This window comes from Hippoglossus stenolepis, chromosome 1, assembly GCF_022539355.2.
Source record: "Hippoglossus stenolepis isolate QCI-W04-F060 chromosome 1, HSTE1.2, whole genome shotgun sequence".
NCBI classification, from domain to species: Eukaryota; Metazoa; Chordata; class Actinopteri; order Pleuronectiformes; family Pleuronectidae; genus Hippoglossus; species Hippoglossus stenolepis.
In genome coordinates this window covers 5,113,701-5,139,504 of record NC_061483.1, presented here as the reverse complement: position 1 = coordinate 5,139,504, position 25,804 = coordinate 5,113,701, and the positions used below count along the sequence as shown (strand labels likewise).

The following is a 25,804-nucleotide window of genomic DNA, read 5'->3' as shown; positions in this document are numbered from 1 at the left end:
TACAATATGATAAGATACTATACTGGACTATACGATGCAATACCATACAGGAATTCGGTTTAGGTGACACAACACTACACTACACAACATGACATGATACTGTAATGTACTATATTATGCTATGCTTTACTGTACTATAGGAATACGATAATGTAATATATACTATACTATACTCTACTTTACTGCACTCTAGAATACGATACTACTATACTATAAGATACAATACTATTAATTAATTTAGAGTAAATGAAACACTTAAATACTTTGTACTGTAATATACAAGCATAGTTTAGTGTATATTTAAAGCTTCAGTTGTGTTAACATGTTTACAATTATGTTGTGTGATTATTAATAATTAAGTGGACAAGTCAGAGGTGTGTGTTTTATATACACTCAGATCTGATTCGTGGAGGTGGCTCAGGAGCAGATCTCAGTCCTGAAAGCAGTAAAACGTGCGAGCAGCTGGCGGCTGACAGCGCAGCGCCTGGCGCCCACAGCTCTCCAGGCTGATAAGTGCTCTGACAGAGGCAGGGGACTTTCATTCAGGGCTGAGACTCGCCACATCCTCAGCAGCCCAGAGAGCTGTAAAGTGAAATTAAAGAAACACCATCCCGGTGATCTAGAGCATTAATACCACGCTTTATGTTGCGGGTTTATGCGCCCTGGCGCGATCCGGCGCGCAACAGAAGGCGAGCGCACATGGGCGCACATTTGTCCGTTTGAGTCAGTCACCGCAGGAAATAACTGAGATAAAGTTCAGCCACCGACAGGAGAGAAGCGGGAGGTTATCATGTCGGATTCCGCCCCCTGTCAGGGGAACGCACGGAGGTCCTCTGCGCTGGCACGTGGGAACAGACCACCGGACCTGGAGCTGTTGGAAACCACGTTTATCGAACCGGGGACACCGGTGGGCGACGGCACGTTTCGACACAACATGCCAGGGGACGGTAACACCCCCAGTGAGGCACCCCCCATCCACCTGCACCCCTACCTATCCCATCCTCGGATGTCTATGCGGATGTCGGTGTACAGCACCGGGGTCCGACCGGTCGTCACCCGCGCCTACATCCAGGGACGCGTGTACAACTTTCTGGAAAGGCCGTCTGGCTGGAAATGCTTCGTGTATCACTTCACTGTGTGAGTGTTTTCATTTTTCATAATCATCCTGATCCATGGGGCATTAAAGGATATAATTGCAACTCTAAGATCCTAATTAAACAGGGAGTTAATTGCGCATGTAGAGCCTTGAAGCGCTCCCTCCAAAGAACTGCTAATCCTGTGAATTTTAGACAGATGCTGCACAGATACCACTGCACAACTGGGTGTCCCTCTACAAGTATTATAGGGATATTTGAGTCCAGTCACAGCAGATTATAAAAAAAAAATGACATATAATCCATCACAGACAGAATCTGAGACACAAAAAGTTGGAGCACTAAAGGATCCTTTATCGCCAAGCAATTAATTTCCCAGAGCAGGTCTGTGTTTTGAGCTCAGTGAGACTGTAGCAACAGAACTTTTAAACTAATCCAACCTGACAGGGAGGGTTTAAGAATACTTTTCCTGCCTGACAGGGTGACAGGTGTGTGAGGCTACCTGCTGCTGAATGAAAATCAAACATAAATAATACAGCAGGTAATGAAAGTAAAGCTGATGTGGTGGGGTGTTATCTGATGAAGCACCAGTTTCACAGAGAGGAACCCATGAAGCTTGAGCGTCCAGCTGAGAGACCAGTGGATCCAGACTGTTCAGGAATGTGGGATGTGATCTCCCAGCTCACCCCTGTGCGCGCTGCCTGTCCCCACTTGCTGCCACTGATAGCAGGCAGCTAAACTTGGCAGTGAGCGTGTGCTGTGGAGGAGGTAGCAGCCCTTTGCGGCGCTGCCACCCGGTGACCCTGCCGTGTCGGAGGGGACACAGGGAAGCGCAGGCTGTCGGAGCAGGTTAGAGTCTCTGTGACTCAATGGGAGCGTGAGCCAACACAGGGCAACTCACAACTCACATACATTAGTATAACTGTACCATACACAGTAACAGGGCAGCGAGTGGCTGCTTCGATCACAGAGTTTCTGTTTAGGCATCAACATTTTGAATGTTATATTTATCAACCAGCAAGATGAGACGCTTTTACTTTTATAGATGCTGATTTTAAGAAAGTTAGAGAAATGACAAGACAAACGTACATATTAAAAATAAGCCACACAGGTCAAAGTTCACCGAAGTTGAACTCAGATTGGACGTGAGCGGAAGGTGAAGTTTCGCCACTGAAACATTTGTGTTTGTGTGACCGTGCCTTCACGCTGGACTATGCTCATTCACTGTGAATGGGGTGACGTCATGGCCCGATCACACATACACAAATGTGAACTAAATATTGTGGGTCAAAGTTCACCAAAGTTGAACTCAACACACGAAACCACGCTGCGATTGTCTTCGCCACAGAATTCAAATGTTTGATTCCCCTCCTTGCTCTCACAGGTTGGATGTGGTTCCGTTGTGTTGCGTTGCTTGCCTCACTCACACTGTGTATGACGACAGAGCTCAAATGTTCACTTTGCAATGGTAGCACCAGCCAATCAAATGCTCAACCCATTCAAAGAGACAGTCAAGTTAATGTGAAAGCGGAGACAGCCGGGGAATCTGGTGTGTTTATCTGGTTGTGGATTTTATTTCCCGTGTACTTCCCTGTGCTTCTTAGCTTTGTATTGATAGCTAGCTTGAAAGCCTGTTATGTTGCCTCCCAAGCATGAAACCAAGCGTTGGGCTCGCTCGTCGTCCAGCGTCAGTGGCAAATGTCACTTTCTTTGAATTTGTAAGCTGGCGATCTTTTGATAAAAACTGTTTTTTACGAACAAATCTTTCAGTTTGTCACTCTCATCTGTGATGGTTGCAGAAACACAGAGATCCACGCTCGAAATCCTGTTTCCCACGGCTGACCGAGCACATGCAAATGGTGAAAGTTGAACAAAGCGGATCTTCAGACATCAAGTCAGCTGAAAACCAGCCAGGAAATTGCTTCCACCAAGACAGTGCCGTCTTGAATGTGTCTGTTGTGTGAGGGCTTCAGTCCACGTGAATGGGAGACAGAGCTAATATTCGCAGGACTGAGGTTTTATGCGATCGTATCTTTACCGACAAAGACGACAGGAAGCTCGACACCGAAATCCAATCAAAAACTTTACAGAACAAACGCCCGGGCAATGTTCATTCATTCCAGAGTTATAGTTTAGTTAAATTTCATTAGGGTTGCTTAAATTTCTATTGTGTCTCGCAATTTTCTTTTCTAACAAAACTCTCCATACGAGCGGGTGTTTGTCCGGAGACCACGTTACGATGGTGTCTTTAAACGTCCGCCTGGTTCTCGGGGTCAGTTCAGTACCTTGTTTTGCTTGAGTGGGAGAAAATCAGTTAGGAACAAGCACGGCCTTATCACTGACCCAGAACTCCAACGTCAGAGTCTTATCAGAGGTACCCTTGTGTGTGCGTATTTGCACATGCATATGTGTGTGTCAGCTTGTGTGTGTGTGTGTGTGTGTGTTTGTGTGTGGTGATACAGAGACTTTGCAAGTTGGTTTTATTATTGTAAAAGAGGCAGCGATGGTTCATTTCCCTGAAAAAAAAGAACAAGGCTTTGTACAATTAATAAAGCAATCCCCCACGCTCTCTTGATTAGCACTTTGGAATGAAAGAGCATTTCTCCATGTTTTATTGTTTGCTGGCTTAGCACCACTCGCTTGTTGTCGGTCTGCACAGTGCTGCAGCTTAGCAGTAAACGCACTATTTTAGTGTGGAACAGCATGGATGCCTCCCACCTGCTGGTTGCAGACGAGTCGACCGGGAAGGTTAAGAGAAAAACCCCAAATCGGATGGTGTTTTTCAGAGCCCATGTTATGTCAAACAGTATCAAGCTGCAGGAAGTAAACGCCGACATAATTCTAATGATTTAAGAAGCAGGGTAAGAGTTCACGCCTGGTTATTCTTTTCAATTTGAGCAACATCTCCGACTCGAGTTGCTTGTGCTCTATCCTATATTTTACAAAGTGGGGGGGAAAATAAATCTGCGCTTTTATCTTTTTTCCGTTTTCCACACTCCTGCCTCGCTTCAAACATATTTCATTTGAGTCTGTTTTGCAAAAGCACAGGAGCTGAGGTTCTTAACGGAGCAGAGAGACAAGGTCACTCGCTGTTTACCACCTTTTATCTCGGCGCTATTAACCCCACGCACGCCACAGTTTTGGCTCAGGCCGTGGCCAAGGCTTGTGTTGACTGTCCGAGTTTCAAACAAAAGGGGGGGGGGGGCTCCGGCCCTAAAAGCTCACTGTAATACATTTTGTTTTATCTTCCATTGCCGAATTCATCTTCCTGTGTCTTTCCTGTCTTTCATCACTTGACAGCACATTAAGCCCCTGATCAAAATACAGGACGAGTGTTGTTCCAAGCAGGACATTTGATGGTAACAGCCAGTGACATGGTCAGCAGTGTCACTACTCACTCTCATCCCGTGCTCGGCTTTGTCTTTACACTCGCTGCACAACAGACTGCGAGTGAATGTGTCCATCAATAATAGATAGGAGCAACGCTTTGAGCTTTTGTTTAGAGTTCAGTGGTGCCTATGTAGCCGAGCCAATGTATTATTTTGTCTGTTGCTACACCAGGCCCACTGGTGCCAGACAGTGACACAGGGCCTGTATTATCTATAGGCCTGGAAAGTAAAGCGGGTGAATTACGACGGTGCGGTTTGCGAGGGAGCCACTGACGAGCCAGATAGTCTCAGATGGATTAAACGTGAAGCAGAAGTGTACGCTCAGCATACTGAGTCTATGTTTAATGGCGTCTCAAATGCTCTGAAATAATTTAAGCGGAGCATCACTGACAAATTACAACCATTAGCATAGCGTGTGGAAAGTTTGATGTTTGTTTGCGTTTCCTTTGATCCTCTCTCAAGCCGCCTCTTGTCACATTGGAGCAGGAGATTTTAGGAAGCACACTGCGTCCTCACTTGCGACCTGCTCTGCTCCGCTCAACAGACAAATGTGTGCTTACTTACGGGGAGGCAGGCTGCCTGGGTTTTGATGTCGTTTTTTGCAGGAGAACAAAACTACAGAGTCATTAGTGCAGCGCTGTGTTGTCGACTTGTTCTGTTCTTTCAGACAGGACCAGCTGCTTTGTTAGCTTCGCTGCACACCAGCCCGTCTTCTCTGAGAGGGTCCTTCCTCGCTCTTTTATCTGTGTTGACGTGTGTCGTGCACATTCAAGTCCGCGTGTGTGCGCGTGTGTGTTAGTTTAAAAGGGGGTATTTGGATTCCTGGCTAGTCTTCAATAAACTGTAGCTGTAGCGTGTGGTGATAAGGGCGTCCGTGGTGCAAACACAGACTGGAAACTATAACTCCCTGTGCACATAGTTTCCATCAAGTCGGCTCATATGGGCACGAGACGGCGCTTGTTTAGTTGCGTCCGCACAACAGTTTGAAACGATATCAACGAGACGATTGTGGAGCAAACGCTTCCACCAACACACGTCGAGATATGTCACTTCCATACTGGGTTTCCTCAATGTCACAGTTCCACCGGATCGCCATGAAATTTGGTTCAGATCAGTGACTGTGTAAGTAGATCAAGGTCACGTCTCCACTTCCTGAAGCCAAATTATCCTGGATATCATTTGGCGTCTGCATCAAGGACCAATCACTAGTCAATCTCAGCTTATAGCATCAAAACCTGAGCACCTGAACATACATCAGTGTGATAACAACTACTTTTTGTTAACATGTACTTTTACTTTTACGTTTATGACCTTGCCATCAGGGGCTGATTCAGATGTTCTGGCTTCACTTTTTGGGAAATCGTCACGTCATCCATTTCTTTATATATCGTTTGTGGTTTTAGATTTTCTTGCGAGTAGTGATTTTACCATCAGCCTCTGTTTTACTTTGTGTTCAGGGCTAATTCGAAAATGTTCAACATACCAGCAACCTGTTTACTGAGACTGTAAACATGGAAATCATTAACGCATCAGCATGTTAGTACCGATGTTAGCATTTACATCAAAAAGCTCCACCGTGCCTAAGAACATGAGCCCCACTGAGCTGCTCGCGTGGCTGCGTCCTCGGTCACAGGTTTTAAGATGTGACTGTGTAATTGCGGTGTCCCTAATTTGAACCTGGATGCTGGTTTGAGTCTGGCTGCGTTTCCAACTGCATCTCTTTCAATTCCAAAACAATACTGTGCCCTATTTACAAAAACAAGCCAGAAATACATGTCAAAATCCAGGTTTTCTCTCCATATTGCTCCGGTTCATATTTTATTGAGCATTTTTCTTTCATAAAGAGAAAGCACACAAAGCTGAATAGGCTTATATGTATTTTTAGTTCTTTGAGGATCTACTTACAAAGTTTTCTCAAATGTCCATAACAACCCTCCTCAGGTCTATGAGTGTGTCTCTGAACATATAAAGTAGATTCATGCAATTACGATGCAGCAGTAGAAGTGCTCACTGTACTCAGGTTTAGAAATGAGAGAAGGCAGCAGGGTCGCACTTTATCTAAAGAGGAAGCAACCCTTTCACCCTGAGTTTGTTCTGTTTGTGCCACGTGAATTCATTCAGAGCGTCCGTCCTTCGTCGCAAACACATCTCTCGACCGGCGTGAAATAAAAGTGTGTCTTTGACCCAACCTGTCTGCAGAGGTTTCATCACCACATCGTGTCGTTCTTCCTTTTCCGAGATGAGTCTGCCAACCGACAGGCAGCTAAAGCGTACAGTAAGTCTAATAGCAGCGACTGTAGTGCGTGAACAGGAATAAAAAAAAACGAGGGCATTCATGGCTCGGCAGGCTGAAGCACACGAGCACAAGGTTATGAGTTTGAGAATGAGTGATTGCCGTGAGCGCTGCTCTCCCATTTTCATCCACCACCGTCAAATTAAACAGGAAAACTTTAATGAGAAGCTGTGAAACACGATCACTAAAATGTATTCACCATATGCACAAGCTGCCAAATATCAAAATACAGTCGTGCAGAGATTCCTGTTGCTCCTCAAATATGTAAATTCTGATGGAATTTTGAGTTTAAAAATTTCATATGAAAGAGGTTAATGTCAATGCAGCACGGAGCCTCATCTGGAATAAATAAAATATATTTCTCTTAACTACGTTGAGGAGTTACAGATGCCGTTGGAACACATGTGACCTTGAGGGGGGCTAAGGAGAATGTTAAAGAGAAATTTTGTGTTTGTTGATCGTGTGTGTGTGTGTGTGTGTGTGTGTGTGTGTGTGTGTGTGTGTGTGTGTGTGTGTGTGTGTGTGTGTGTGTGCAAACCTGTTAGATTATTATTTGTCGGGTTTATCATGTGCTTTGCATTCATATGCTGGAGTTTAACAGGTTCACAGCTTTCCCCTCTGGAGGAATGTCCTTGAATGTTTGCTTGAATTCACTCAGATACTTTTTCATGACAAAATATCAAGTAGTCTTATGTCGTTCTTTATTTATTTTTGAAAGTGGTTAAGAAGAAGGTTTTTTTCAGTTTGAATCAAAGTCTGATGTGTTGACATAAACATCAGCGGAAAGTGGAGCGGGGAGATTTGTGTTTTCCTGACTTGACTGATGAATAGGTGATGATTTTCAGTTTGTTCAGTTGGATTTAAATGATCAAATAAAGCCGTTTCTCAGACCTGAACTCCGGAGGACGTTCAAAGTGGAGTCGGCCTTTCATCCGTGTGCGAAACAGCAGGAGCTTCTCCGCTCAGACGCGTTCACAACAGCACAGGGTTCTCCGGAGCGTTCAGGTGAAGGGTGGAGCGGCCGGCGGAGGCAGGACGTAAAATATTGATTCTGCTGCGGAGATCACATGTTTATGTTTACGTCACATCGACACACAGCTCTCTTGACATCCTCGCCTTCTACGTGTATGGCACCGCATTTCCATCCTGCGATTTTTGCGTTTGTCGTGTGTTCTGACATCGGCTCCTGCTGACATTCTACAGACTTCAGGGGACTGGCTGGAGAAGTTTTCACAGAATTACGGAGGCTCTCACTTTTGCGTTCACACATTCAGCCCCTCTGGAGAATTGGTTCTCTGGAGTTCAGTGCATCTCTGAAAGCAGCCCAAGGAAGAAACTCAGAGCAGCACATAGGCATCCTCTGCCAAAGCCAAACAACTTTACACATGACTGTCTAGTTCTTATAGTAAAGAAGAAAAAAAATTTGTCTCAGATCATAAATATCAGCAAACTAAATACACCTGATTTTTGTAAGATGTGTGTATCTGTGACGACCCGTCCTCTCTTCCTGTTTTATTTTGTAACTGTCTGTGTTCATGAGCTCCAGCTTCACTTCCTCCCATTGCTCCCAGCACTGCTCTCACCACACCTGCACCTCTGCACCAATCCCTCACTCAGTAAAAATTACTCCTGCTCATTCACCGCTGCCCCGCAGGTTGTTGCACTACTTCATGTCCGACATTCATTCCTCACGTAGCCCTCCTGTGTCTGACCATGGCCTGCTTTGGTTTCTGCCTGTGTCCTGTGTGTTTAGCTGCCTTGTTCTGGTTTTCTGACTTTTTTTTCCTGTTTTGGGATTTGGGGATTTTTGCTGTGTGCCTGCAATAAAACTGAATTTGTCGATTTGAACTTCGAGTTTTGCCTGATTCCTTCATCTGAGTCTCTGTTCTTGGTCCATTCATCACAGTATCTTTCCTTGAAACATATTCTATGTCCTGAATCTCACCCTTAAATGTATCAGAACCTAAATATAGTGGGATCTTCCAAGTTTGTTGTAAATGATTTGGGTTATTTATGTGTATACAAATAAACAAAACAGACCAACTTATGCGTTTATGTCAAAGCCCAACATTTCCCCTAAATTCAATCAAGCCTCACCAAATCGCAGACACTGATACAAATCCGTGCTCTAAGTATAGATTTACAATCTCTGCACGATTTCATGAGAAATTCACAACCCTCCTGGATCTGCCCCCTTAATTGAATCTGCTCCAAAACTAAATGGGTTCTTCCTAAGGTCGCATGCATGTTTCAATAAAATTGGTTATGTAGTTTTTGCATAAACCTGCAAACATTATGACCATTAGACCAACAGCAACAAAACATAACCTTTGGCAGAACATAAACCATAAACCTATATCATTTTTCTTTCCTCTCCAGGTTTCTCATAGTTCTGGCTTGTCTGATCCTGAGTGTCCTCTCCACCATCGACCAGTACCAGGCTCTGGCCCACACCACACTCTTCTGGGTGGTGAGTGTTGAATTTGATTCATTTGAAAAGTGACACCTGGAATTAAACAATAGAAAATAACATTATCGTGACCCTCAAAGTGTTTTAAAAGCACTGATCAGATCAGAGGGAGACTTCGCTAAGAGGTGCTGGGGATGTAGTAGTTTATCAGCTCAATAAGTTAGTTATCTACAGGTATCTACTGTTCTCTCACAGCTGGATGCACCTCATCTTAAAATCCAGCAGAGTTTGGATAGAGTGACATCTAGATAGCTTTCTCCTTTCGGACTCTGTGTCTCATTTCCAGTTTTCAGTCGATCTTTTAAAAAGAATCCTCAAGTCAATATTCTGCAAAAACTACAAGTCGATCCATTTTGCCTCTGAGACTGAAACTCGATCATCTGCTTTAAATGTGGGTGAGAGGGAGGTTTAAGAACATGGCCACAAATACAAGGAGTTTAAACACAGTGAAAGAAACAAACTGCTCCAACACCTGTACTATACACACTCACAGATTATATATAAATATATGTAAAACAAGTCAAACCACCTCATGATGGCATTAGACCTGCTTATAACTTCCAAACGCAGGAAATGAAAACACTTTCAATTCCATCCTCATCGTATCCATAATATTTTGGTTTCATTTCTGAATAGTTGGAGGAAGTGGAGACGCGTTTGTCCTTCTATTTCCTGACAGATATTTCCCTGACATACATACATCTAGTAACATGAGCATATAGAGAGAATATTGATACACAAAGTGATTTTAAGAGAAAATCCACTGTTATACAACACGTGTTAAAGTCTGTAATGTTTCTCCTGCTGTAGCGGTTGTTGCTGCAGATGTCCGTCCTGCCCACGCTCATCTCGTAGATTAGATCTGAGTTTGAGAAGTTTGCCTTTTCCAATGAATTATGTTGTATTACTAAAAAGTTACGCCACACCGGTAAGAAACGGCGCTCGCAGGCACTCGGTGCCGCAGCTCGGGAGGCATCCGGAAGAAGAAAGTGCGGGGCGGCGGGGGGGGGGGTCTTAAAGAGCCCGGAGCTAATGATGCTTATTTCAGCGTTGCATAACAGGCAGTTTGAGATAAATAAGCATTTTTCTTTGAACTGTGAATCACACAAAGCAGCTGGAGTGGAGTCGTAGAATAAAATTATAGAGCTGTGAATGAGAATAATGTTTCTCATTTAAGTGGTTAAGGAGGAGCTTTGTTCCTATTTCGTGTCCAATAAATCGTTTTGATTATTTAGAAATGGTAACGATGCTCAAACAACCGCGCAGATAACGTACTGGTCATTTTCACTCGATGTTGATAAACCTGTTTAATAAGGCGCATGGTAAATATGCAATTAAGTTTTAACGCATCCTTTCGTTGACTATATTTTTAAAGGTGTCGCTGCAAACAATCCACACCAAGACCCAGGCGTTGCTATAGAAACGAATATCAAATCTCAGTTTTCTCGTTTCAAAAGCAATTTCATGGATTGATTGACCTAACTACTGCCTCCCGAAAACAATTTAGGGACACATTGTTTGGAACAACATCAGCTTTTTCTTTTCTATGAGCAATTTCAGGGCGCCCCGCTGGCCCAAGGGGGCAAAGGCACCTCCTCTAAAAATCAATAGTCGAACTTAACCCCCGAGACGCCTGTTTGTGTGACGGGTGAGTCTTTGAGGCTCAGACAAGAGAAAACCCAAAGAAAGGATGGAGAGGGAGCGCGAGGGTTTTTCATGGCGGAGGACTGGAGAGTGCCACGTGTCACGAGTTCACCTTGGCCTGTGGATAATGGGATGAAATGGTCACGGCTGTTCATGAGCTGGCACGCCAGGAACTCAAATCCTATTGGGCTCACTGAGACCCCGGCTGCTGCTGCAGAGGCTCCTGTGTTTAACTCAGACCTGTAATTAAATAGAAGAGTTTGTATTTTGTCACCAGCGCCACAATATAACGAGATGTATTTTATGGTGAAATGTTTTTTTCTTTTTCCCGTGCCCTGGCTTCACCCTCTGGAGATATTTAATCTTCTTATTCTTCTGCACGGATAATGAATAATTAATATTTACCAGGCTACTAAACCAACCAGAATCTCAAACATTCATCTTTTCAAATCCTCCGTCCCACAGGGGCCGTTTTGTACTCTGTGCTTTCTAGTTAAGAGATTTGCTCTGACCCTGGCTTTCCCTCACATCTCCGACCACAGAAGCATCTTCCTCTCCTTCTTTCTTCCTCCCTGCACACTCAAGGTTAACGCTGTTCTCACTCTGTTACGTGGAGGTGCAGCGGCGGCCGACAGTGTTTGGCCAGATGTCTGAAAGTCTGCCCAGAGGATTCACCTCCTCACAATCATTTGTTTGCCCACGAGTTGACTTTGAACTATTAAGTTTATTCATTTATACGTTTAAAAAAAACCCTGCATTTATGGCTTAAAGCAAAATGTAGCCCCCATCGCTCTAGCGTAATTACATTTGATTCAACATTTGAGGCAGAACTTAGATTTATATTTGTTTTCATTTGTTTATAGGAACACGTATATTTGTTTTTAATTAATAATGAAATAACTTAAAGTTCATTTTAACCTCCTGCACAAACAATAGAACCGTCTCTTGCCAGCAGGGCAACAGATGGACAGAAGACAACCAACTTCTCAACCTACCATCTGTGAATCAGACTCTAGAAATGGATTGTTATCATTTAATAGGAAACATATTTTAAATGAGCCACTGGTTTTCTAATTGTCATCAGGTACAGACGAGTTGAGTGAGGCCCTGCAGGACCCAATTAGACCGAGTGTAGTTTGGACCTCGTCCCACTTTCTCAGAACCGAGTGGATCCGTGAGGACCTCGATCACATGACCTGCAGATGTGACGAGCACAGTCGTCGAGTCGTAGCTGCTCAAACCTTATTATTATTCTGAGCACTTCTGGAATCTCTCTTCCATGCTGGCAGAGTTTGACCAAGTGTTGTTGACCGTGGAAACAGCAGTTGATAGTGAAATCGAAAAAAATCAATATACATTCTCGAAAAATAAGGTTTCAGGGTCGAGAGAGAGAGAGAGAGAGAGAGAGAGAGAGAGTGATGTGACCTCTGACCAACAAATTCTAATAACAACGATAAACTTAATTTATACAGCACCTTTTAGAAAGCAGGTTTACAAAGTGTTTCGCAGAAGAAACATTTAAACAAGTCAATGCAAGAGATAATTAATAAATCAATATACCGAATATCTCGTGGAATGCCATTTTATACGTTTTTCCTTTGAATCCGTGCAAATGTTTTTGTCAGATATAATGAAGGTTGCTTCCGTCATTCCTAATACAACATATTCACAAGAACATCAAGTCACAGTGACCTTTGACCTCTGAAGATCCTTTGAGCAAATTAACCGGAGCCTTTCCTGAGACAGTCAGTGACGGACAGTCTTGCCTCTGACTCTGGTGTCACCTTGTTCACAGGCATGAAAACATGTAGATTCTCCTCTGTTTTTCCTTTTCAACCTTCCAGTAGAAATCCTCGGAGAATAAATCAAGAAATAGAAACATTTTAAACATTATCTTCCGAGAGCACAATTTAACACATTCTGACGTTTGCTAAGATGTGAAGTTCACTGATGTTCCAGTCTTTGGCTCTGATGAAGGAAGACACCTCCGACTATTCCCAGCCGATCACATCCTCCCTCCCTCTGCCACGTTCCTCCTCCCATCATCCTCTGCAGAAGGATTATGTCACCATGAGAAATCTTCGAAAGGCCATTGATTCGCTCTCAGACGGCTTCATTTGAAAACGCTTGTCAATTATTGAGGGACACGTGGGGGGGGGTAATTGCAGTCTCATTCACACCAGTTCATTAAATGCAATTTTGTGCCGTACTTCATTTTTATAAAAATCCATGTGCCCTCGAGGAGAAGTGGAGGAAACTTGAATGGAATGGAAATAATGATGCATTAATTGAGAAGCTCTTAGCTCCGTGTTTGGCGTCGGACACATGCTGTGTGGCTCGTTTCCGTAATTGTCATGTGAATTACAAATAATTAGGAGAATAACAACCAGAAGAAAACCAGGGGACAATCCAGATGTGTGTGTGTAAATATGAAGCTTCCACCAGCAGCTGTTTATCTCAGCACGCAGGATAGAGACAGTTAGTGCGGATAGGTTTAAGTCATAAAACTAAATATATACATATATAAACTCAAAATAATGGAATATATTCACATATTTGTACGGATTAAATGATGTTTTTGGAGACTCAGACAGTGTCTTTTTGAAAAAACACTTATATACGACAACAAACTCATTTTGCACAAAATATAATTGCGACCAAACATTTATAATAATTATTAATTCTTGATTTATGGTAGTAAAACAAAATTATAATGTAATTTTAGAGTGTAAACTCGACTGCTTTTGTCCACAGAGGCGCCCGAATCATCGAAAAAGAGTTTCTCTTTAAGTATTGGTCCGAAAACATAATCATTTTTTTCGTCTATCAGGTCCATTTAGTGCATTTAGCAGCAGAAGTACAGAATGAGTCGATGGCGTGGACCAAATTACTCAGTGAGAAACGGTGGATCTGTGGCAGGAGGATCAATAACCCTTAATGAATAACAGTGATGTTACCAGGTCTGCGTGAGGAGCCGCACTCAACAGCTGCATCCATTCAATTCACCCAATATCTCTTTTAATTCACACTTTGCTGAAGTCGAAGCAGCTGTTCAGGTGTTGCTGTGTTTTTATCTCCCCCCCACCTGTCCGTCTCCTTCATGTGTCTGTTCTCCTGTTTGTGTGCGTGTCCCCGTTTCGCTGCCAGGAGATCGTCCTTGTCGTGTTCTTCGGCGTGGAGTACTTCGTCCGCCTCTGGTCGGCCGGCTGCCGCAGCAAGTACGTCGGCATCTGGGGCCGACTGCGCTTTGCCAGGAAGCCGATATCTATTATAGGTGAGTACACAGCACCCCCCCTCTTCCCCTCCCCTCCCCATCCTTGCAAACACATTTCCATAAGACACGCACACATACAGACCTCTCATCACCCCCCCCGCCCACGCACGACATTTAAACAATACGTGTAATATATCCTGAGCTGCATCCCAAAATGAGAGATCTCACACAAATTCGGCATGAAATTAAAACTGTCACTGATCTTCTTTTTCTACCTTCAGTCTTTCATTTATAAAATTAGAGGCTTCAGTTTATTTAAATATGCAGGAATGAATTTTAATGTTTTTGTAAAAGTTGTTATTTCCACTGATTTATAGAAGAATAACTGATGAAAACTTCTACTGCACTTTGGTCTTTCACTGATGTAGGACAACACTTACACCTGTTCAGTGAACTGCTGCTTGCTTATGTGAATTTCTACTTAAAGCCGTTTATTCTCCATCCGTACAGACCTGATCGTGGTTGTTGCTTCGGTGATCGTTCTGTCAGTGGGATCCAAAGGGCAAATGTTCGCCACCTCTGCTGTGAGGTAAGAGGCCGGTGTTTCTTCTTCTGTGAATAAAGATGGACGACACGTCTCCTCTTTCCCTCCTGTTGCACAAAAATGAGGCAAAAACTATCCCGAGTACAGCTGCTGCCTGTCGGTCAATCGTGATGTTTCACCCCCAAATCAAGTAGTTTTTAATAATGTGTGTTTGGGTAAATTGATAGATTGTATTTGGATTTTTAAATTGAGCGCGTAGATCGATAGCTTTTGATTGTTGTTTTGTCAGGTGTTGGGGGGGACGATATATCTTCTAGTGGCTGTGAGATAAGAACTACATTAAATGACAGAATCCATCTTTGGAGAAATAAATGTTTAGCCTTTACTTTTACTTTTTAGTTTGGTCCATGTCCCATACATTAACATGGAGGAGGCCTATACATGACCAATACTGCAGCCACTATAGCGATCACAATGATCTGGCTTCTCTTTTGTGGAGCCGTCACATCGTCCATCTTTATATACGTTCTAAAAATGTAACTGAAAAATACCTTTTGTTTATTTTACTGGCTTCTCTCTAACTTTAGTCCTTTCTTTACTGGTCAAAAAACCCACCAACACTTAATAACATCTGGTTTTTGTCTGCAATGGGAATGAATTCATTCGGTATTCACTCCAGGGTGCAAAGACTCTGCCGTAGAGACTCTGATCGGCAGCGATGGAAACGTGATGAACGCGCTAATTGTGCGAGACAGCGAGGTGAGAGAGCTCCTCAGCTTTCAGGGCGTTAGTGACATCGAACATGACGCACTGCTGCTGGCAAAGGAAAAGGAATCAATCACCTTTGTTTAGAGGGTTTACCCAAATAAAATAAACTGTTTACCACCTAATTTTGGGGTAAAAGAGGTGATGGCGTGCCTCTAAATGTGGGGCATAAAGAGAAAGAAATCATTTTCCCACTTTGATATTAAATACACCAGAGATTGAGTCTGGATCTCCACCTTATCCAACATCTGTGGAATGAATTGACCGACTGTGAATCAGGTTATATCATCACTAACGCTGCTGTGAGTTAAATAGAAGCAGAACGTGGCGCTGAGCTCAGGGGGGGGAAAGCCTTCCACAAAGAGCGGAAACAGATATGAAATAGTTTTGGACTGAGATGTTAAACAATCAATATGGATGTGAGGTTTTATCCATCCACATACTTTTGCCTCTACTCTGTGTGTGTGTGTGTGTGTGTGTGTGTGTGTGTGTGTGTGTGTGTGTGTGTGTGTGTGTGTGTGTGTGTGTGTGTGTGTGTGTGTGTGTGTGTGTGTGTGTGTGTGTGAGTGTGTGTGTGTGTGTGTGTGTGTGAACTGATGACTCATAAACTAATCTATACAATACAATGTGTGTGTACAGCACATATCTACATTAATTAATTTAGTTTGAATCCAACGCCGGAGCCCCTTTGTTGTTTTCCAGAGGGATTCGCTTCCTGCAGATCCTGCGTATGCTTCATGTTGACCGGCAGGGAGGAACCTGGCGTCTCCTGGGTTCGGTTGTCTTCATCCATCGGCAGGTACACAAACACAAACACAGCTTCAAACGCCCGGGCTTCTGATTATTACAGGTAAAGTGGGGGCTCTCTGTCATGTGGGATTTGAAAGCCTCTCCTCATCATGTAGGCCATTATTTTTTATTACCGTGCAGCGCGGAACAAAGTATACATATGGAAATCTATCATATGGCTAAAGGAATATTCAGCAGCGAGCCACGGGGGGTGAGCTGCAGTGTAATAGGTTGGGATTTTAGGGGTGTAGACTCTGACAGAGCAGTCGTGAGGATCCCCACCGGCCTCAGTAGCTGTCTTCAGCGTCTGTGTAGAAAAGAGAGACAGTGATGAAGGTGAGCAGAGCATCAGGGACGTTGCTCTGTGCTTCCTCGTGTCGGCCTTGGCTGATGACCACGTTGTTCCCCGGCGGACCACGGTCACCGGTCATTGACCTCAGCTGTAAAGAATGTGAGCGTCAGTGCAGGTTGCCCTTCACCACAGGGTTTTCACTCGGCATGAAATAATGCAGCATTCACATCTTGACGAGCAGCCGGCAAACGCTCACGATGAGAAAGCTATGCAGAGAAACAGCTGTGGGTAGATGCCTGCTTGCAGTGGTGGTGCAACAGGGTGGGCGAAGCAGGTAATTGCTTGGGGCCCCGGAGCGGAGAGGGGGGGGGCCCCAGACAAGGACTGATTGTTTGTTCACAGCAACTGCAATTGTTTGAGAACCTTAATTTCTATAATCGGCTTTGTACAGGGGACTGCAGCAGTACCATGGTGGGAAAACCACCTGACAAGAACTTTCTGCACAAACTTGTCAATCTCAGATGTTTGGTTGAAGACCAGAACGTCTCAATGTGGGTGACAGACGAGGTGTCGTTGGAAGGTTTCACTTCAACTTTACCACTTTACCTTTATCTATGAAATGCACAGAATGGCCTTCGTCCCCGAAACATCCGGGCCGTTAGGATCAGTGTCAATGTGCACTTTTTCTTCCTGAGCACAAGTATAATACATCTTATATAGTGTAGTTCCAGGTAATGTGTATATTAGTTTCCTTTGTACATTCATAATGGGGATGAACGATTTTCTGTTAAAAGTTTCATGATGACACCAAAAAAGATGGAAACGGCAAACTTTCATGTTCCTGTCCTGTTATTTTACTGCTGGTCGACCAGGCAAACTCATTAAGTTTGGTTATTCAATTTAAAAGGAACATTTTTCTTTCCTTGTGGTTTTTGGCCTTTGAGCCTAAAACTATCTTGTTTATCTTTGTTCTAGTTTTCACAAGGTTCCATGATACTTCATGTGAAAAGAATTGTAGACATCAGTATAAAGGAAGGACTCGTCGGTATGTGATGTAGATTGTATGATGTGTTGCTCTTTTTTTTTGGGTGGGGGTGTCTGTATGATGTAGGGCCCCCCTGCTCCCTTTTGCCTGAGGTTTCCCAAAGTTCTTGCAACGCTCCTGCCTGCTTGAGACCCTCTATACAGGTTAAAGTCTCAGTTGTGTGTCTGAGTTACGAGGAGTTCAACAAATTAGATTTATTCGCAGGTCAGATTCAGAGTTATCCAAAATCCAAAAGTGTTTCTTTCTTTTTTTTTTTTTTTCGCAATCACAATAAGAATCCTCCAGATTCCTCCACCCGCAGCCTGACAACCTGCAGTTTAGTTTTCTGGAAGATGGAATTTAAATTCACATAATGTTTCCTCCATTATCCAGCACCTGTGTTTACCGCGCACCCAGAGTGGTGGAGCGCTGCTGCAGACTATTTGAGGCTTTAAGTGTCTAATTATACTCCTCACTGGCTGGTTTGGGACGGGCCCTAATGTGGCACACCTGTCACATAAACTCACAAATTCTTGTTCGTGTTGTTCTCTCGTTCCCGTCTTGCGCCGCCCGTGGAGTATGTGCTCGATTAAGGCCCCGTACAATCCCGAGGGAAACGCCGCGTGCGCTCTCAGGACAGTCGGTGCAGTCGAGGTCAAGTTCCCATCAACCTGCTCCACACCGACGCATCGCACCTGAACATCTTCTCAATTTTAGCCCTTTTGTGTTAACAGCTGGAGTTTTTAAAGTCCACGGCATTTCGTTCAGTCTAATCAGTATCCAGTCTTCACGTTATATCAGCGTAAATACACTCTGAGAAGCATTCTGCTGCTTGTGGCTCGTAAAACACAATTTGCACAGTCGCTCCTCGCCGGCAGATGGGAAGCGCACGTCTCCTGAATGTGTTTACCGGGTCGTAGCAGCCGCGCGGCTTCTATTAAACCTTTAGTGGCGACTTAAGGACGATGCACCTGAATGCGTTCGGAGCTGTTATTTCCATGAATCAGGCGCTTGTAAGTTGCAAGCGGCGTTGTTTGATGAAAGTGTTACAGGCTCTCAGCGATTTCCCCGTGGAGTTTCCCTCGCATCATTATTCAAGAGTCTTTCATTCTGAGAGCATTATTTCTTCATTTCACGTCCAGATTTTTGAAAACGCCCCCTCTCTCTCTCTCTCGCAAAGTTGCTGCATGAATGCAAATTAGCTCTGCTCCTGCTCCAAACTGTTTGTCTGCACGACTATAAACTATTTATTTGCGACCCATTCTTAAAGATTCATGCCTTTGCTAGGATCAAATAGGCCGGAGGTCAGAGAGCCACAGACGAGGGGGGAGGAAGTTGGAAAGTATTGAAAAACTGACGAATGCATTGTTCATGTGGGTCCTTATTACAGCAGAAATATGGAATAATGCCAGACTGATCGTTTTAAGCACAACAACTTTGTACCAGAAGAGAAGCCCCTGAGCTGAAAGAGAGTGTGAGTCCACCTTTAGCTGAACGACACGAGCCGGCAGAGACAGACGAATACGCCGAAAACAATTTTAATCATCTTACTCACAGCACATGTACATGAATATTCACATCCACATGTCATGCTATCGGCAAATACAGCCACGCCGGACCAGACCCAGCCACATGGATATTTCCTCATTTTAATTTCTACATTTAATTTATTCATCTCTCCTTGTTTACCGAGTTTGAATAATATGCATTTGCACCTTGTGTGTTTCAGGAGCTGATCACGACCTTGTACATCGGCTTCCTGAGCCTGATCTTCTCCTCGTACTTCGTCTACCTGGCAGAGAAAGACCACGTCGACAGCAGCGGCTCCGTCGAGTTTGGGAACTACGCCGATGCTCTGTGGTGGGGAGTGGTAAGAGTGTGTGTGTGTGTGTTTGTGCGTGTGTGTGTGATGATAAAGATGGTATTTCATGTATTTAACAATGGACGATGAATCTCCATTTTGTCCAATTGAACGCAGCAGTGATCGAGGAGTGGAACCGTGAGTAAATAAATCAAACTTAATCATAAAATGAACACAACATATACATCAGAGGGATGAGAACTACCTAACATGACAGAAACCATGTTTTCACATGTACTCTTTAATCAGTTCTTGATCATGTGAGGATTAAACAGCTGATCTGTTTGTTTTTATATTTACGTGGCTGTGTCCAGGTGCAACTTCGAGGAATTGTGGGCTGACGTTTTCTCTTTTCCCTTCCTAAAGGATGGTTTGATGTTTCCTATGCTGAAGGAGATAGGAAGCATTGAAGCTCCTCTCGTTAGGAAGGCTCCTAAGCAAAATGTGTGATGCTTGTGAGGAGCTTAGTTGTTCACCAGTGTTGAACCAGGGACTCGATATTTAACGACACCTCAGGATGTACATTTGAAGATGAGAAGATTAATTGTCCTCGTGTTTCTTCAGTAAATATGAAGCTTGGCGGACTGGAGCCTGGAGGGGGAACAACACGCCCGGCACTCGCTGTGTCTTTGTTTAATTTGTACTTAAACTGTTTCTTCATTCTTTATGCTAAGCTAAGCTAACAACCTGCTGGGACATGACAGTTTTACAATCATCTCATGTAACTCTCCTATTGCAGCAGCATATTAACAAAAATGTCAAAAAAATATTATTTTAATTACAAGCAATACTTACAAGCAATACTTTGACCAAGTTCTTGTGAATATGTTCAATTTATTTCTTTATCATTTCTGTATTGTTGTTATATCATATATTATTACTCAAAATAATTTACAATAAGATTAATTGATTCTGATATCAATCTTTATGTTTTACTTTATTGCAACATTAAAAGTAACTCGTGTTTTATAGAATATAGCAGTGCATTCCACATGAAGCAATAAAAAGCACAAGTTACTGTGAACATCAACAATGTGTGTAGAACAAACAGGACAAAGACATTATCACAGGGGACGACATCAATTCAAAGAAAGTCCCACTGTTGATGAAAAGGGATTTAAAATGATGAAAAGGGATTTATTTTCTTGTCCATATTTCTTAAGCTTCCGAAGACGTTTCCACTTGTGTGGAGAACAGTAATTTAAAGGCCAGTTTCTGATTCCCAGCATAAATAAAGCAGATTTTTAAAGGAACAACAACTTATTGGGATCTAGTGCTGTGTGAAGCAGAGATATAGTTAGAAACACATGCAGGATACACAGGACGATGCCAGCCCAAATTTCTCATGTAGTAAACCTCGTTCTAAAACCATCCACAGTTCTGACCCAGAACGAAAAGACTGAATCAGGAGGTTTAGTATTTGAGGCCCGGAGAAAACATAAAAATAACATTTCAGTCCATAATAACGGATTGAGAGGTCGATGTCTTTGTTGTTCCGAGTAGTACGAGCCGACAAGAAAAAAGCCTTTTGCTCTTCGGGACGTAGTCGCTTCTTCGTTTGTATGTTTTTTGAAGTCTAGCTTGTCATGGAGCCAGAAACCAAGGTTGCCAAATATTGTTTTAGTAACATTCCCCTCTTGCCAAAACGAGGTTTTTTTCAGAAAACATTGTTGTAAACAGTATTTTGGCAAGTGAGAGGTCAGATATAGACTGTGTTCTATCCGCACTACTGTTGTTGCTGTAGGAGTTGTGCTGGAGACCCTCGGGCACATCAAGTGGGCCGCTAATACAATCAGCAACGCAAGTGTGGTGCAGAGAAAACGGGATGAGAATGTATTTTCAGACAATAACTCACCAGCTTCTCTGCTTCTTGGAAACTCTGGTATTAAAAAAATGTTCACACACACAAACACAGAGCGGAGTAATAACAGCTTCTCTCTTATCAATAAAGGTTTATATTGGAATATTCACACATTGTACAGTGGCTGTACCGCGAGTGTTTGTCAGGTTTCACTCCGACACACTGACGATGTAAATACGAGTCAGAGCGGTGAGGTCAGAGTTGTGGTTGGAGGGTCGGGGGAGTATCGGCCTCATGCACGACAGTAGAACTCAAAGCTGATCTGGTCACAACCGACCACAGCCGTCCATCAGACTTTTAGAAGTTTAAAGATTTCCTCATGAAGCCAGCTGCGTTGTGACTCAGTTAAAATGTCCTCTCCATACTTTCTATTAGCTCTGCTGGCGACTCTGCTTTGTGAGTTGCAGTGTCTGTCGTCAGTCCTTCATTTGGCTCTTGATGGAAATTCAATGGATCACCATATGTGTACATACATTCCTTCTCCCACATGGAGGAAGTCTAACTTTCTTTGCTGTTGCATCACGATATTTCACATTCTGAGTTTCGGACCGAGACGTCTCACCAGCTATTCAATGGATTTTGATTAAATTTGACAAACTTTCCCACTTCTCTCAGGATTAACTGTAATAACAATATCTTTTAATCCGGTGAATTTATTCTGTTCGACTCTACTTTATTACGAGCAAATACCTGCCAAACAAATGACGGTTCCACCGGCCTCAGCCTTACTGAAAGTGGTGATTAGATCACCGTGTTGCATTGTCACTGAGAGCACGTCAGCAAGCTGAGGTTATTTAGCAAGTACAGACTGTGCCCTCATGGAGCTGCTGGTACGGCACAGCAGCAAGAACTAACTTATGCATGACTCAAGTAAGTTTCAGGACTATACTTCTGCAACTGATCAATAAATAATTAAAAATGTTATGGATATTTTTCGGGCTGGTGGTGGTTTGTATTCCTCTTCTCTTCCTGCATGTTAATGAATTGAAGCCAAAGTGAAGCGTCTTGTCGTAGTTATACGTTTTGTTGTGTTTCTCAGGTGACGGTGACGACCATCGGCTACGGAGACAAAGTGCCACAGACCTGGATCGGAAAGACCATCGCCTCCTGTTTCTCGGTCTTTGCCATTTCCTTCTTCGCCCTGCCTGCAGTGAGTGGAAAGAGGAATTGCATAACCTCGTCATATTTCAGGCTGAGGTGTCATTCAGCAGCTCTCAACTGTTGTGTTCGATTCCTCAATCCTGCTGTAATACATCCTGCCTGGTGAGGGACGTCCACATGGAGCATCTCAGGTCCTGAACAAACTTTGTTGGGATATAAGATAAGATTAGAAATAACAGCTTCATCAAATCTATGAATTATTCTCTGGGAAAAGAAGATTCACCCCTTTGTCCATATCTGCCCCAAAATTGTATTAATTCTTTCTTGGCCCATGTCTGATCCTTTGATCCTTCCAAGGTTCATAGAAATATGTTCAGTCGTTTTTGGATAATCCTAAAAATCAAAGAAACCAGTAAACAATCGTATACAGGGGTGAACACATAACCTCCTTGGTCGAGGTCTTTTTATAGGCAAGTAAACATAAAGCATTGTTCTTTGGTTCATTTTTCATAGTGATTTATGCGACTACCATTTTAATCTATCGGGTTCTGTGACTAAGGGAAAAATATGTGTAAGTGTTTAAAAATGAAGGAACAATGTGCTGATGCTTCGTCGACTCTGTGTCTTTCTGTCGGTGTCGTGCTGCTGCCTGCGAATATGCGGCCAAAACTAAATTAACGAGCTGCAGTGACTGTGCTGCTGTTCACAGGGAATCCTGGGCTCCGGCTTCGCCCTGAAGGTGCAGCAGAAGCAGAGACAGAAGCACTTCAACAGACAGATCCCTGCAGCCGCCTGCCTCATTCAGGTATTTGACCAGGAAAAGAGAAAATTACTGAAACAGAACCTCAATACAGAGCGGGGCGGGGGGGGGGTACTCGACTGTCTCAGAGCCCCGGTCTTATTATTGAGACCATCCGTTCATGTAAGCCTGATACCTTCTCTGCAGCACGGCAGACGTGTTGCTGTGAAATTTGTTCTATCCAACCAAGTCATTGCCATTTTCATGCCCCTCCAGACGTCATGGAGATGTTTTGCGTTGGAGAACTTTGAATCAGCCACGTTCAAGAAGTTTTTGAAAAAGCGGTCCCACGTCACCGCCTCCTTGTTGTCTACGCCCAAGACCAAGAAATCGGTCAGTAACCTGCCTGCTGCTTATTATCAGTTTCCCTTTTGTTAGGTACACCAAGGAAAAATGAATGCATGACAGTTGTGTGATGATTCAATACTTTAAAGGTTGTAGTTTGTGGTGTTGTGGAGTGTTAAACCAGCAGATAATCCAGAGGCTCTCATTCTGACATCCGGAGTTCAGTGCATGTCTTGATTGTTTGATATTATAGACTGTGTATAGAGAGATGAAGACAAATCATCTGGAACGCCCCCTGGTGGCTGGCCACAGTGCAGATGAGACATATTGACCAAACTAAAAGGCAAAGTACCTTTCAAAGAAATTGTTCCTCTTCCCCTTGTCACACTGATGTATGTTAATGTGTTAATGTTGATGATGAATTTGTTTTCCTCCATTTTAGTGGATGGGACATGGACCAATCTAAAAAGATGTATTGAGAGCTACAGGAGATACAGTTGGCTTCCTGTAATAGTTTGCTCAGCTTGACTTAATAGAAGAAGACAGTGTGAGACAGAGCCGAGGGACAAGGTTCTACATTAAACTACTTAATACCATTAAAACTTTGTCACAGTTTATTGTTGTGATGTTGTGGAGGATTAAGAACCGATCAAACATCATCAGCATTACCGAAGTTGTCAGTGTGAAATCTGTTTGGGATCATTTTATTAAACGTAAGAAATGAAAGAGGAACAGAAAAATAGGAAATGGAAGAAAACAGCCAGCAGGAGGTTATTATTGATTTATGTTTTTCAATAATCCAGCTTCCAGGCCCACACTACTGCATATGTTTTAAATTCATTTCAAAGTGTTCTCTATATTATGGCCTCAATTTAAGGTGAAGCCCTAAATATGTATAATATATAAATATGCTGCATTTAGACTGTCAATCAACATATAAAAAGGTTTTTAAAAAACTTGCATATAACGAGCACAAATAACAAAGAGTAAAATATTTGAGATGGGACAAATATGCGTCTCCTGTTGTGTCAGTTAAATGTCAACCTACATACAGAAGGTTTGTTCCTGTGCAGCGCAGCAGCTATTTGATGAGCCGAGGTTGTTTGCATTTCTCTGGCAGGTGAAGATAAGGAAGAAGTTGAAGAGCCCTGACAAGGACAACGGTCTGATGTCTCCCACCATCCCCAGCATCACCTTCGACTCTGTGTTCGACAGCGGGAGGGAGCTGAGCTCGGATGTTTACAGCACTGTGGGCACAGGTACTGGACGGAGTCAACAGGGAGTGCTCTGGTGCAATAGGCTCCAGTTCACCTCCCATGTGTGGTATGGTTCCTTTTGAACAGCAGATCAAACGTGCACACAAGCACAGAAAAGCAATAATGAACAGTGCACCTGCTGCAGACCACACATTCAGCGAAGACGGGGAAAAGAAGATGTTTAGTATGAACTTGAGTTGTAGGGTTGTAGCCACAGGAGGAGGGAGGGAGGGAGGGGGGGGCAGCACAAAGTCCAAACATTAAAGATGGATGAGCCCACTGCAGCAATAAAACGTGAGGTTGCATTCGTGAGTGTGAACTCCAGCAGAGCACTGCTGAATTCACAGAGCTCAGCACGGCACACGGTATCGCCGGCTCAATGATGGAGAGAGTGACGCAAAGAGGCAATTTAAATCATAAACCGTATCCTCCCATCTTTCATTATGTCAGGACGCTTCTGTGACCGTGAAACGCGGTGGAATCGAGTGACAATCGGCAGCAAAAGGAACATATTCAGCGCTGAGTAAGCTGAACTTCATCTGGCTGCACCCTGGCTCATATTCTGCTCATACTCAGCTTCATCATTTTTAATTGTACTGCTTGAAAAGGTTTAATGTGCAGGAAACATCTCTTTCCTTCATTCAGCTCCTCTTGGTTTTTAGAGCCTGTCTCTTTAAGATCCTCATTCTTATGTCCAAACAGGTCATTACAGTTCGGTTATGAAATTCCCCCTTCGAACGTTTGAATGAAAGTTGGAAAGTTGGAATGAAAAGTGACAGCTCCAGCTGCCAGGTCTGCATTATGCAAATGTGAAGGGAGACGTCATAATGATGCAGACGAGTGATGAGGTGTTTCAGCAGCTTCAGGAGTTTTCAGGGGGGGGGAGGAGCCGACTTTGGGCTTTTTAACTTTGTAGAACTTATACACAACAAACCTATACAACACATAAAAGGAATAAAAAACTGATTGAGAATAATTTGTCTCCTTTAAGGACGGAAACGTTGGCCTGTCTGTCCATCACTTCTGTCTTAATTATACAAACAACTATTGGTTGGATTGCCGAGGACATTTTGAAGAGGCATTCATGTTCCTCAGAGGAAGAATCCAAGACTCAATGGCTTTT

General features: G+C 43.4%; 1 protein-coding gene across 2 annotated transcripts in view; it reads left to right on the top strand.

Annotated features, from left to right (window-relative positions):
• The first annotated feature begins 507 nt into the window (after positions 1 to 507).
• The window catches only part of kcnq1.1 (potassium voltage-gated channel, KQT-like subfamily, member 1.1), a 34,013-nt gene continuing 8,716 nt past the window's right edge, over positions 508 to 25,804 (top strand). For both annotated transcript variants that reach the window (XM_035163016.2, XM_035162917.2), the window contains exons 1-10: positions 508 to 1,137; positions 9,156 to 9,246; positions 14,038 to 14,164; positions 14,615 to 14,693; positions 16,116 to 16,212; positions 19,248 to 19,388; positions 22,280 to 22,390; positions 23,051 to 23,146; positions 23,357 to 23,473; positions 24,546 to 24,684. In XM_035163016.2, coding sequence (XP_035018907.2) covers positions 791 to 1,137; positions 9,156 to 9,246; positions 14,038 to 14,164; positions 14,615 to 14,693; positions 16,116 to 16,212; positions 19,248 to 19,388; positions 22,280 to 22,390; positions 23,051 to 23,146; positions 23,357 to 23,473; positions 24,546 to 24,684 — 1,345 coding nt within the window. In that variant the 5' untranslated portion in view covers positions 508 to 790. The remainder of the gene's footprint in view (positions 1,138 to 9,155; positions 9,247 to 14,037; positions 14,165 to 14,614; positions 14,694 to 16,115; positions 16,213 to 19,247; positions 19,389 to 22,279; positions 22,391 to 23,050; positions 23,147 to 23,356; positions 23,474 to 24,545; positions 24,685 to 25,804) is intronic.